General features: G+C 41.8%; 1 protein-coding gene across 3 annotated transcripts in view; it reads left to right on the forward strand.

Moving 5' to 3' along the window:
• The window catches only part of LOC108935978 (protein-methionine sulfoxide oxidase mical3a-like), a 51,157-nt gene that overhangs the window by 6,482 nt on the left and 32,103 nt on the right, over window positions 1-12,572 (forward strand). For all 3 annotated transcript variants that reach the window (XM_018754988.2, XM_029252150.1, XM_029252151.1), the window contains exons 2-16: window positions 1,348-1,717; window positions 2,011-2,218; window positions 2,871-2,981; window positions 3,230-3,331; window positions 4,084-4,239; window positions 4,862-4,962; window positions 6,073-6,330; window positions 6,760-6,875; window positions 6,994-7,120; window positions 7,331-7,424; window positions 8,098-8,245; window positions 8,983-9,179; window positions 9,267-9,379; window positions 9,501-9,572; window positions 9,799-9,984. In XM_018754988.2, the coding sequence (XP_018610504.2) occupies window positions 1,442-1,717; window positions 2,011-2,218; window positions 2,871-2,981; window positions 3,230-3,331; window positions 4,084-4,239; window positions 4,862-4,962; window positions 6,073-6,330; window positions 6,760-6,875; window positions 6,994-7,120; window positions 7,331-7,424; window positions 8,098-8,245; window positions 8,983-9,179; window positions 9,267-9,379; window positions 9,501-9,572; window positions 9,799-9,984 (2,265 nt within the window). In that variant the 5' untranslated portion in view covers window positions 1,348-1,441. The remainder of the gene's footprint in view (window positions 1-1,347; window positions 1,718-2,010; window positions 2,219-2,870; window positions 2,982-3,229; window positions 3,332-4,083; window positions 4,240-4,861; window positions 4,963-6,072; window positions 6,331-6,759; window positions 6,876-6,993; window positions 7,121-7,330; window positions 7,425-8,097; window positions 8,246-8,982; window positions 9,180-9,266; window positions 9,380-9,500; window positions 9,573-9,798; window positions 9,985-12,572) is intronic.

Below are 12,572 nucleotides of genomic sequence, written 5' to 3' on the forward strand. Positions count from 1 at the left end.
GACCGAGTTCCATTCCTCAGGTTGTCTTTGTTAGATTTTAATGTAAATCAGGACACTTAGGTATGGTGGGTAACTAACGTCAGTTTGTCGAATGTTTGTATATACTATATCGTGTTCCTTTCTATGCATAAAAAACATTAAAGAAACACTTCCGGATACACTAAAACATCTTTAATATAACAATACAGTAATAATAAAATAATACAACGTAGTAATGTAATGATAACAATAAGTGTAACTTCCGTATTTATAACAGAGGGAGACAGAGAAAAAGATAATAATAAATGTTACTACTGTCATTATGAACAGAGGACACGGAGGAGGCTGGACCCAAATGCAGGATCCTTTATTCAGATTGAAAAGACTAGACGTGTTTTCGTGGTCGGGGACGGGCGACTGGTCGGTCGGTCGATCGGCAAACTGAACAGAGGCGAGGATCTGAAATCGTGGTCGAGGGACAAGGCGGGGTGGGTAAAAACAAAAAATTAAAGCCGAATACAGTAACGCATGAGACACTGTTAACAGCAACATGGTCTGACTGAAAAGAAGGAAGTCTTTGTCCTACCTCGGGCTCACGTGCCCTGCCCACGAGCCGACGTGCCACTGTAGACGTGCAATGTTTTGATGCGATTCGCAAAGTAGCGCCTGTTGGGTATTACGAACCATTCTATGTTCAGTAAGTCAAATTTTTAACATAATAGGGTTAATTATGAAGTTTTAATTTCATTGTTAAAGGTTGACAAAAAAAAAATTAACTTCCAGTCAGTAAGGGGGGTGGTTCGTAACTATGGGTTGTATGTAAGTCGGACGTTCGTAACCAGAGGACTGCCTGTAATGGTCGATTGTGGCAGTTTTACCAGTTTTTCAGCTGCTGTAGTCAACTGAAGTGGAAAAGTGGAAGCTATATCCGCATGGTCCAAAAATTTGGCCCTCCTGGACACAGGTGGCTGAGATGTGGTTTCTCTGCAGGATTGCTGGCCTCAGTCTCTACTGGTTCCAATTACTTGCCTGTCCTAAATATTAAACTGTAGTAAAGTCTTTAATGGTATATGCAGCATTTACTGAAGCAAATCTTCTTTATATTTGATTCAGACTTTGTAGTCTAAAGGCTGCTGGTTTAGTCACAGGAGGGGCCCTGTTGTTGTCATATGCTTAAGTATTCATCTTGAATTGCTTCTAGAAAATATGAATTTGGATAAATTGGTGAAAGTAACTTTAAATAAACTTAAAATTGAGCAATTAAATAATTCTAAGAATTCTGCTAATATACTAATGTCAAGTAAAGATCTTTAGTGACAGTCTTGAATTAGATGTTTACTTCAGATTACATTCTTTGTCTTTTCCCAGCAGAAGGAAGATGTTGGACAGAGGAAGCTATAACTGATTCAGAACAAGAAACCAATAGAGGGGTCGGACCTAGTGGGAGGCCACCCCTCCAGTCATGGGGGATGGGTGTGCCAGCACAGGGGGGGAGAGGGTGAACCACTCCCATGTCCTGTTTGACCGTTTTGTCCAGGCTTCCACATGTAAGGGTACTCTCAAGGCTTTCCAGGAGCTCTGTGACTTCCTAGAACTCAAGCCCAATGAATACCGCATCTTTTACCACAAGCTTAAGTCCAGACTGAACTACTGGAAGGCCAAGGCCCTATGGGCCAAACTAGACAAACGTGGCTCCCACAAAGATTACAAGAAGGGGCGAGCCTGTGCCAACTCAAAGGTAGGCTTTCTGCTTTGCCATAGATTGTCTCAACATGTGGTAAGAATGTAACTTGATATACACTAGCGTTCAAAAGTTTGGAGTCACCCAGAAATATTTTTCATAGAAATTGTTACTTTTATTCGCCAAGGTAGCACTGAATTGATCAGAAATGTCATAACATGAATCTATGAATCAAACTTTTCATTCATCAAAGAATCCTCCATTGTGCTGGCCAGTCCATCAAAGACAATACTTTGGCTTCCTGTTTCTTTACCAAATAGAAACATGGTTAACTATGACCATATTAACAGTGCCTGATCATCGGTGCGGGGCCATGTGGTCTTCGGACAGCCATTGAGCTGGCCTTTCTCGGGGCGAAGGTGGTGCTGCTGGAGAAGAGGGATGCTTTTTCCAGGAACAACGTGCTCCACCTCTGGCCTTTCACCATCCAGGACCTGCGAGGTCTGGGGGCCAAGAAATTTTATGGAAAGTTCTGTGCTGGGGCCATTGACCATATTAGTAAGTTGGATTTGGATGATTTTCAGAATTTTAGCCTTCTTGGCATTATTATTATTATCACAGCCATTTGAACGTACATTTTGTGCCTCTCTCTGTCATTTTTTCTGAACTTTACCTTGGTATTTAGAACCTTCACTGAAAAATTGCAAAGCACTTTGCAGTGACCAGAGGATACAGATGATCTCAGGTCTCATTATTCCAGCAATGGATGACAAAGATTTATTACCTAAAAAAAAAAGTGTATTTATTAGGTAGTATGTGGCCCTGAAGTTTAAAGATTATCTCTGTAAACACTGCATTTGTTAAAAATGTTATGTCCGAATTGAGTTTGTTATGCATTAGGAATATACCGTATGTAGCTTATAAATGGTTTTTTAAAATAAAAAATTTTAATAGCCAAAGTACAGCTACAGCATGACAAAAGTGACAACAGAGGTAGTTGTTGACAACATATGACGTTAACTGGTCAATAACAGTACGAGATCCCTTTAGACAGCAATGTTGTCCAAGTGCCCATATGAAATTCTTTACCTATAAAATGCTAATGAATTTATCTTTTTTACTTTGAGATGTGAAAGAGATTGTAGAAGCGTTTAGTGAAGTGTTTCTAAGTCTTTTTGTTGGTGTTTTTTTTTTTTTCCTCGACCTGCAGGTATCCGCCAACTCCAGCTGATGTTGCTGAAAGTGGCCCTGCTCCTGGGCATTGAGATCCATGTGAATGTCGAGTTTAAACGTCTTGTCGAGCCCCCTGAAGACCAGGAGAGTAAGGCTTCTTTATTGTGCCTCTGAGAAGCATTGGAGCAGAGTGGTTGACATATTTGACTACTGTAGTGATATTATTCGTTTCTTTAAATCTCATCCCTTTGTGTAGATTTAAACACCAGCCTTTCTTTTGCCTGTTTAGTGGCAGCTGTTAAAAGTAGTAAACTACAACTGTCTTGGAGTTGTGTGAATGTGTTGCATGTTCCACTTTAATAATCTGAAACCCACATCTGTTTCTGTGAATTGCAGGAATTGGGTGGAGAGCTGAGGTCCATCCCAGAACACACCCTGTGAATGAGCTGGAGTTTGACGTGATCATTGGGGCAGATGGGAGGAGAAACACGCTTCCAGGTAACAGTAGGATAAGGACCCATGAGGGTTGAAAATGGATAATGATTACAATCCATCAGAGGCAAGAACCTGAAATTGGACTGAAGCACAAGAGTATAAATGTCTCTAGAGGGCCAGGAACTGAAAGCCTCTAAAAATTTATTTAGGGATTCTGAACTTGAATGATTTCCCATTCTGCTTTTTGTCTGTAGAGATACAGCAAGCTGTGTGTATTTTTTTGTCCATTTGTTTTTGTCTTTATATCCTATATGTCAATAAACATTTATCTTTTCATTTGACATTCTGCTTGGTCCCAGACATAGTAACCATTGTGAGTGCTGTCTGGATGTAGACACGAGTACTAGCTGCACATTCCCTTGATGGGCAAATGCAGAGACACCAGCAGTGTGCCAGACCGTGCGTTATTCTTGGCTTACTCTCTGCCATGCAGGATCTGAATCACCTCCCACTGGAGCTTACCAACCACGTGCTTTCAGCCTGTTTGGTGACTCACTCTAGCCCATTACCCTGCCTGCAGAAATAAGGCATGCCGGTGTAGTGAGAATAAAACACACTCACGTAGATAGAACCCATGGGTGATAAGGGGGGTTCAGTTCATTCCTGTGTTCACTCCACCCTAATGATAAATACCATCTCTTCAAAGTTATGTTGTACCAGGTAGCTGGTGAGGAATAAGTGGTTCCCCTGTGTTTAAAACCCCACCCTCTCTCCTCTCTTGTCCTGTCCCATTCATCACAACTACCGGTATCTAGGGTTTAGGAGAAAAGAGTTCCGAGGCAAGCTGGCCATTGCCATCACAGCAAACTTTATCAACCGCAACACTACTGCTGAGGCCAAGGTGGAGGAGATCAGTGGAGTAGCTTTTATCTTCAACCAGAAGTTTTTTCAGGACCTGAGAGAAGCCACAGGTCAAGACTTTGAAATTTTACTCCTCATTTGTTGCTGTAAATAACTTTTGATTGAGTTAATGAAATGGTCATCGAGCATTGAGCATCGAGTTATTAGGTAGGCTACAACTGAACTAAGTATGAATTTGGAGTGGTTCATTTATCTGACAGTTTTCTATAAAACAACTTAGAGTATTAAGCTACTTACAATTATTTACCCATGTATACAGCTTGGTAATTTTACTTGAGAAATGTAGGGTAAGTACCACTCTCAAGGGTGGAATTTAAACCTACCACCTTTGACTCCAAAGGCAGCAGCCCCCACATCGCTGTGACACCAGTTGTTTGAGGTGTTATTTTTTCATGACAACTATCCCCGTTCTGTGTATTTTTGCCTCTGCATAAGAAAGGATTTCAGTGAAACAGAAATTAGGTTTTGAATATCAGTTAAAGGTTTGATTGCCTTGGCAGGTTGCCTTTTGTTTCCTCTGAGGACTGTCATTTACGTTGTTGTTCTTCCCTGGTTAAAGGCTTGCAGTGGGCTGGTTTGCAGTTATAGATAGATAATTAATTGCAAAGGAAATTGCATATATGGGAGTATTTGGTATAATCAGTGGAAACTAACAATTCCCTCTGACTCCAGGAATCGACCTTGAAAACATTGTTTACTACAAAGATGACACTCACTACTTCGTCATGACTGCCAAAAAACAGAGTCTGCTGGACAAAGGAGTCATTCTGCATGTGAGTGAGTGAGCGAGCGAGCGTCTACGTGTATGTAAATGTTTATGCACTCAAATGTTTGCTTGCCGCAGTTGCCTGAAATTTTGCAATGCTTTTTTCCTTCTCTGTACATATTACATTATTTTTATTGACATTAACATTTTCAATATGTTACATTTTGTTGGAGTTGCTGCTGTCTGCCTACTAATACAATATGTTCCTGATTGTGGCAAGTTATGTCACTATGGGTTTGGTGATCCTGGATCTGGATGTTTAGCACTCTGCAGAACAAGATGAGGCTGTGAGAGTCTGTGCTGCATTAATCCAGTAACAGTGACCTAGTAACTTTAAACTGTGAAAATGTGGCTGGCAAGGCTCAGTCAATGTGTAATGACAATATGAACATAAAACAGCTGATAGAAAGTCACCTCAGATGTTACAAAGAAAGAAGCTGGTCTCTCTTAGTCTAGTTTAAAATTGGCAAGCTCCCTCTTTTGATCTCAGGAAAAAACATGTGAAGCACAGTGTCCTGAAGATGTTTGAGGAATACAGTCCATGATTAGCTTGTGCCCTTGCATGACCCCTCACTCTGAGATCAGTCTCAACCTCATCAATGATTACTACTGTATTGCTATTTAAAATGAAACTGTTACATTGTTCTTGTGCAGCTACTAAGCATCAAGCTTCATATTTTGCAGATGCTTCATGTATAACCTCAGGCTGTCTGATTGCACCAGCTGTTTTTCAGTCCCATATCTAGTTTGTGAATTTGTTTTATTTATCCTTTACATATGACCACTACAGATTTCACACACCTCACAAAATTGCTCATCTTTTTTACTTGTAGTTAAGACATAGAGCTTTAACTTGGAGGATGTTAATAAGGGCAAGATTAGTATGGATTATTTCCAAAATAAAAAGTAGGGAAGCTAACAATTCAGGAAAAAAAGTTGCTAGCAGTTTATTCTCTGGGCAGAATAGTGCATAAATTAAAAGATACGAAGTTTCCCATCCTTGTTGAAAAAAGGTGACTTAAAGCTGTCGTTGGCAGAAAAAGGGTGAATGTTGAAATTCTTTTCAGTGGATGCTGCTGTTCTGACATCCTTACCCCTGTGTTCTTTCTTCTTTCAGGACTATGCAGACACGGAGCTGCTACTCTCACGAAGCAATGTGGACCAGGCTGCACTGCTGGCCTATGCCCGTGAAGCTGCCGACTTCTCTACCAACCACCAGCTGCCCAAGCTGGATTTTGCCATAAATCACTATGGGCAGCCAGATGTAGCCATGTTTGACTTCACCTGCATGTACGCTTCAGAGAATGCTGCCCTGGTGCGACAGCGCCACGGTCACCAGCTACTGGTGGCACTGGTGGGGGATAGTCTTCTGGAGGTAAGTGCAGATGAGTGTAGACAGGTTATTGTTCTGGAGGAAAAGAGAGAGAACCTATGTCAAGTTATCTTCTTTTACATTTTGAGTGAGGTACATAAGTTCTATAACATCTCCATGGCATCACAGGTGATGCTGGCGCTCTTTAGCTCCTGGGCTGTTGTTTGGGATCTAGTTTTGAATCTGGCTTTGTATCTGTGGAGTTTGCATGTTCTCTCCATGTTTGTGTGGTTTTTGTCCTACAGTCTAAACTCATATGCCGAAAAGGCAATAGAAAACCATGCTAGTTTTGTCCTCTGACCTGTGGTTGTCAGTAGCTGAGTTGGACTCGATTACTTGGTTCCTACTCCTTCATAAGCACTGCTGATGAACTTGCCATTGGAGAGTGTGTATTCTTCTATTGAGTATCTTCTTTCCACTGTTGCTCTCCAGCCCTTCTGGCCCATGGGCACAGGGATTGCAAGGGGCTTCTTGGCGGCCATGGACTCGGCATGGATGGTGCGGAGCTGGGCACAGGGAAGGTCACCTCTGGAGGTGCTAGCTGAGAGGTGATCTCCTGTCTCATGTCTCAGTGACTTGGCATTCAGACTGTTATAACCTTTGGGATAAATGCTTGTTCTCTGTTTTAAACTCCAGCTGAGAAGTGTCCCTGTTTCACTTTTACAGAGAAAGCATATACCGCCTCCTTCCTCAAACGACCCCCGAGAATGTGAGCAAGAACTTCAGTCAGTACAGCGTGGATCCTAGCACACGCTACCCAAACATCACCCTCAACCTTGTGGGGCCCAGTCAGGTGTGTCTTGCCTATAGTCGAAATGACAAAACCCTACAAAGTCAGCTTCTGTTCTCTTAGTGGAAGGTGGTGATGAAGAAGGGCGATATCACAGAATGTCAGTAGCAGGTTGATGATAATTACTTTGATGGAGCTTCTCATCAACATAATGGTGAAATAAGAGAATAATTATGATCATGTTGATAGCCATGATGACGATGTTGTCGACAGGTTCGACATCTTGTAGACACAGGTGAGCCGAGGGATTCGCGCATTGACATGGAAAATGTGGTTAACTCTTCCACCCCCAAGCTTTTGAGAAATGGTGAGTGGCAGTCGCTCAGTCCTCTCTTGCCTTCATCAGACTTGCATAAAACACTTTCACCTTACGTTACAGAATATACTATATTAACATGACATATTATGGATATCACTGGCATAAGAAGGGTGGGCCTTTTAGTGAAATTTTTTTTATTGCTAGATAAAATACTTTTTTTAATATGACCATGTCTTGTATTCATCCTAGCCAATATTCAAGCTAAGAGGCTTTTACAAGGTAACAGTGCAGATGATGAAAGTCACAATGCCTGTTTTGCATGATCGTATTTAACACAGCATGAGTTTAAAGGGTGTTACTACAGGGAAACTTGCCAGGTTGACATACAAAGACTTCATATGAAAGGAAACCTACTGTTTTGTTGTGCCACATGTGCCGAGTGAAGTTTTACAGTTCTTGGTTCTTGGATTTGCTTGCATCTGTTGATTAGAAATGTGTATCATCTGCTTTATAAAATGAGTGCCAGGATGTTTAAATAAGACAGCAATTAGTTTTTTGGCATGAAGGAGCTTTTGATACCTTTTATATAATTTAAAAAGGGTTTTTGGTACTATTGTAGTCTCATGATTCAGTGTGCTGTGATAGAGCAGACACAATGGTAATGTGGTACTGGTACATGACTGATCAGCGTAATTCTCAAAACATTTGCTACATGTCACAGAATCCATTGCACGGTCCAGCAAGCTCCTCAGTTGGTGCCAGCGGCAGACAGAGGGCTACCGGAATGTTGCCGTTGTTGACCTCACAATGTCTTGGAAGAGCGGGATGGCATTGTGTGCACTTATCCACCGTTTCCGGCCTGACCTCATGTGAGACCTGGTCCACTTTGACCTTGCATGCTCAGTACCACATCCATTCTGGAGTGCCCACGCTGTTTGTTTATTAGATTAATTATAGTGTGTTTTTGCTCACAATGATTATAATCTTCATAGTTCATGGTGTACAGTGTTATTAATGAATGCATTAGGATTATTATTAAATTAATACTGCTTAAAAACCTTATTGGAGGCTTCAGTCTACTAAAAGTCGTATTACTTAATTATGTAACTTAAATAACAAAGGAGATTAGCTTTGCTACCTGGAGCACATGATGAGATCATCTTGACCTTTCTCAGCCACAATGTGTTCTACTTAATCTCTAGCTCTAGTATACAGTGTAGGGATTCCCATTGTTAATAATTTGCCTGCTAAAGCTTTTTCTAGCTGTGGTAGGCCTAATCAACATTATCTGTGAGCAAGGTTGTTTTTATGCTTCTTGATAAATACTCACAGGGGATTACAGTTCCATGCGATACGAAGCCAAGAAGCTCAGTAAAGATCATGACTATAATACTCATAGACATAAAATGGTATTGGCCTGGTTCGGATGAAAATCACTGTACGTTATTGATCTGTTGTGAACTGGTCCATGGGTCTTCATGGACACACTGTTTCATAAATAAGTGTGAGATTTGCCTAGTAAGGCTTGATTTGGACATGGCATATTGTTTAATCTGCACTGTAAATCATTATGCATGTCCCACCTTTGCACTTTCCTGCTCTGTAGTGACTTTGACAGTCTAGAGGAACAGAACCTGGAGAATAACAACCAGCTGGCATTTGATGTGGCCGAGCGGGAGTTTGGAATCTGCCCTATCATGACAGGCAAGGAGATGGCCTTTGTGTCAGAGCCGGACAAACTCTCCATGCTCATGTACCTAAGCCAGTTCTATGAGATGTTCAAGGATACGGTTCCCCCTTGTGGTGAGTAATGGCTATACTTCAACTTTGACCATTTTCTGTCTGCTCTGGCAAGTGCCATTTATGTTGAACCTTTGTTTGCGTTCACAGAGAACCGAAATTTGAGTCCAGAGGAAAAGGCAGCCTTAATTGCCAGCACTAAGTCTCCTATCTCCTTTTTGAGCAAGCTGGGTCAAAGCATTTCTCGCAAGCGCAACCCTAAGGTAAGGAATCCCTGGTTCTAGCTCTGCTGCTGTGCTTCGTGTAGACTCCTGGAATGAAGACCTTAGCATTATACCTTTAAGCACCAATTAATAAATTACCCCACCCCCTGATTTGTTCCAGAACAAAAAGGAGAAAGACTTGGATGGTGTTGGCAAGAGGCGAAAGACCAGCTGTGCCGGCCAGTCAGAAGATGTAAGTAGTCATACAAAATTATTTTGATGAGAATGTATGTACGTATGATTTATTTTTTAGCTGACACCTTTGTCCAGGTTAAGTTACAGTGCCGGAATTTGGGTTATTTGACCTTCAACTTGATGAAATGCTGTTCCTCTCGCACATTTTCCAAACTCCACTCAGTCATGCACTGCACACACAAAATCTGATGTCTGACACTGAGACGTCTCTGCTTTGGCCTCAGGAGGATGCAGCAGTGACTTGCTGTGATGAACAGCCTTCAGTGACCTCAGCATTGCTGGAGCCTAGTGTGGAATCCTCAGCCGAGGCAGCTGCTGCCAGTCATACCCGAGTGAAGTCCATGGCCACCCAGCTGCTGGCCAGGTTTGAGGACAGTGCCCCGTTGCAGGCCCCAGGCCTCAAGAGACAGGTACAGCACATGCAGGTGAAGCGAGAACCTGCTTCCCTGCTCATGTTACTTGTTGATCCTGCATCTCAAGCTGGAATTAGTAATTTAATTGTTCTGAATGTGCAAGTGAATTGTTTGGAAGCAAAATGCAAAGGTTTAGGGAAGGTTGTCCAAAACAAGGTTTGTTGTGCTAAATATCATAAATGGAGCATTTTGCTATTTTCACTATGTTTGTAAGTGCCTGTGTTGTTCAATATTGACTTGTTTAAATTATAGCTTTCATGATTCATTTTCATATGGCTCCTTTCCTTTCCTGATTTAGGAATATTTGTGTCTGTGAAACAACACCATAGTTATTTCCTTTAACTGAAAGAATGGTCTCTAAGAATTAATAAAAAGCTTAGAGATATACTGTATATGGTTAAGATTCAGGACTTTTGTGGTCTTATATTTTATGTATGTTATAGAATAGAGAGTACATGGCTGTTTTAATATGGAAAAAAACGGGAAACACAATTTATTGGTCAGAAAGTGGACTCCTCTGGCTGGTAATATATGGGAACAGGATGTCCAGAAACACACTGACAGGGGGAAGAGCTTGCCATGCTGAACTAAACTCTTGCCTTTCATTATGGACTGATGGGCTAATACAGTTTTTCCAAAGAATAAGAAATGTTTGCAGGGAGCTAAGCCCACATATGCATATTTTTTGTTGAATTGGATTTTATGATGTTTATTTATGATGTTTGTATGTTTTTACTGTGTCTGTATCTGTATACATGTTTGCAGCTGTGTATATTTTCAAGCTCATGTCTATGTGCAGATGTGGGTTTGCAATGTGAATCTGTGTGATAAGATTTGAACTCAGCTCTTTGGATAAGTCACTTGATTGCAAGGCAATGACTGCAGCAGTACAGTACCAGTGTACAACCTGCTGTCTGTTTTGAATTATGGAAGAAGACCACAGCCCTTGATCTTCATTGGTGCTCGTGTTGTAAACTTAGACAATTTCTTGGGGAATTCAGTGTTGTGGAAAAGCCATAATGCGCAATCCAATGACATCTGGCTGACACCCTAACCTTCCATTTAATGTGACCCACATTCACATTCTTATTCTGACTTTGGATTACATTTTTTTGCTCTGATTTTTTTCTCTTTGTGACCCCCCCCCCCCCCCCCCCACCTCTTTATGAATTTGTAGACAGTGTTTCTCTCACCTTGTACTGCTATTAATGTGTCCTTGTGGTCCTTACTGCCCTCTCCTGGACATAGGGGAAGTCTATGTCCAGTTTGGAGCTCATGCTGCCCTCTCCACAGTCCCTTAAGCCTCTCACAGACCCTCCTCACTTGGTTGCCACTCCAGGATGGAGAAAGGTAAAAAGAGCACAATATCAGGTGTTAACTTAGAGTATAGTGTACATTGAGTCATTGGAAAAGCTCATATCGCTGCTGGCCAGGAGGTGTCAGGACGATTGTGGCACTTTCATCTTTCCCCTATGCTGCTGTGCAGAAACGTACACAGCGACAGGAGAAGATGAGCTTCCTCTATAAGGAACGGGTGAAATGTCACAGCCTGCCCAGCAGGACAGAGCAGGTATGCAGTGTGCTGTAGTACCCTGTCCTAGTGCTGCTAGGGGTTGTTACAGTTACCAGTAGTGTTCACCCTGTAGGTCCATTAGCAGATTCTGTTTGGTCAGGGCTGAAAAGTCCACAGACTGTCAGACAACAGCGAGGTTATTCATATGTGAGGAACCAAGATCAAATGGTGGAAACCAATGCAGATATGGAGAGAACATGCAAACTCCACACAGCTTGAGCCACATTTAGCCCACAGCCTGGGAGTTGTGAGGCACTGTGCTGCTGCTCTGCCCCTCATTTATTCAGCTAAATATTTTTTACCGTAGCAATTCAGGATAACTACATTTAAGAAGGTTCTTCAGTAGGGGTGGGTTTGAACTTCAGTCCTTTGAGTGCAAGGCAATGACTTCAACAATAATGCCACCCCGACCCCAATTAAATCCTTGTGTCCTGTATGTTCTGTTCCTTAGTATTTTCCTTGTTCCGTTTCACTGTACAAGTGTTAGTGTAAATGTACTATACACTGTATAACACATGACATAATAAATAATGAGATGCTGAGGGAGTGTCATCTGTTGAGTCACTTAGGAGATGTTCCATAGAGCTCAGTTGTCATGCTGTATGTCTAACAGTGTTACTAACGTGTGGATGTCCATTTGTTGACAGTCCATGTAAAGCTGACACTCCAATTCAAATGCATGTAAGATGCAAATCCGGTGTACCTTTTTTACTCAAACCTCTTTTACAGATGCTTTCGAATCAAAATGAAACCAGTGAAATGTCCTCTTTCCAGAATGGTATCCACTCACCCTGTATTTTCATCATGCTATAGCTACTATCAGTTGCTGGGTTGAATGCCTTCAGGTTTTTTGGGCTTTAAAATGGTGACATGCCACTTGTCTGATCAAATGCTTTGCTGGTCACTCTCCCATCTGTGAGGGTCTTATTGTGAGTGGAGACAACAGCTGTCTGGAATGCGAATTGAAAGGTTGTATCAGAGAGCACTCACTTGTTCCACATGCATTCTCCAT

Source organism: Scleropages formosus, chromosome 5, assembly GCF_900964775.1.
Source record: "Scleropages formosus chromosome 5, fSclFor1.1, whole genome shotgun sequence".
NCBI classification, from domain to species: Eukaryota; Metazoa; Chordata; class Actinopteri; order Osteoglossiformes; family Osteoglossidae; genus Scleropages; species Scleropages formosus.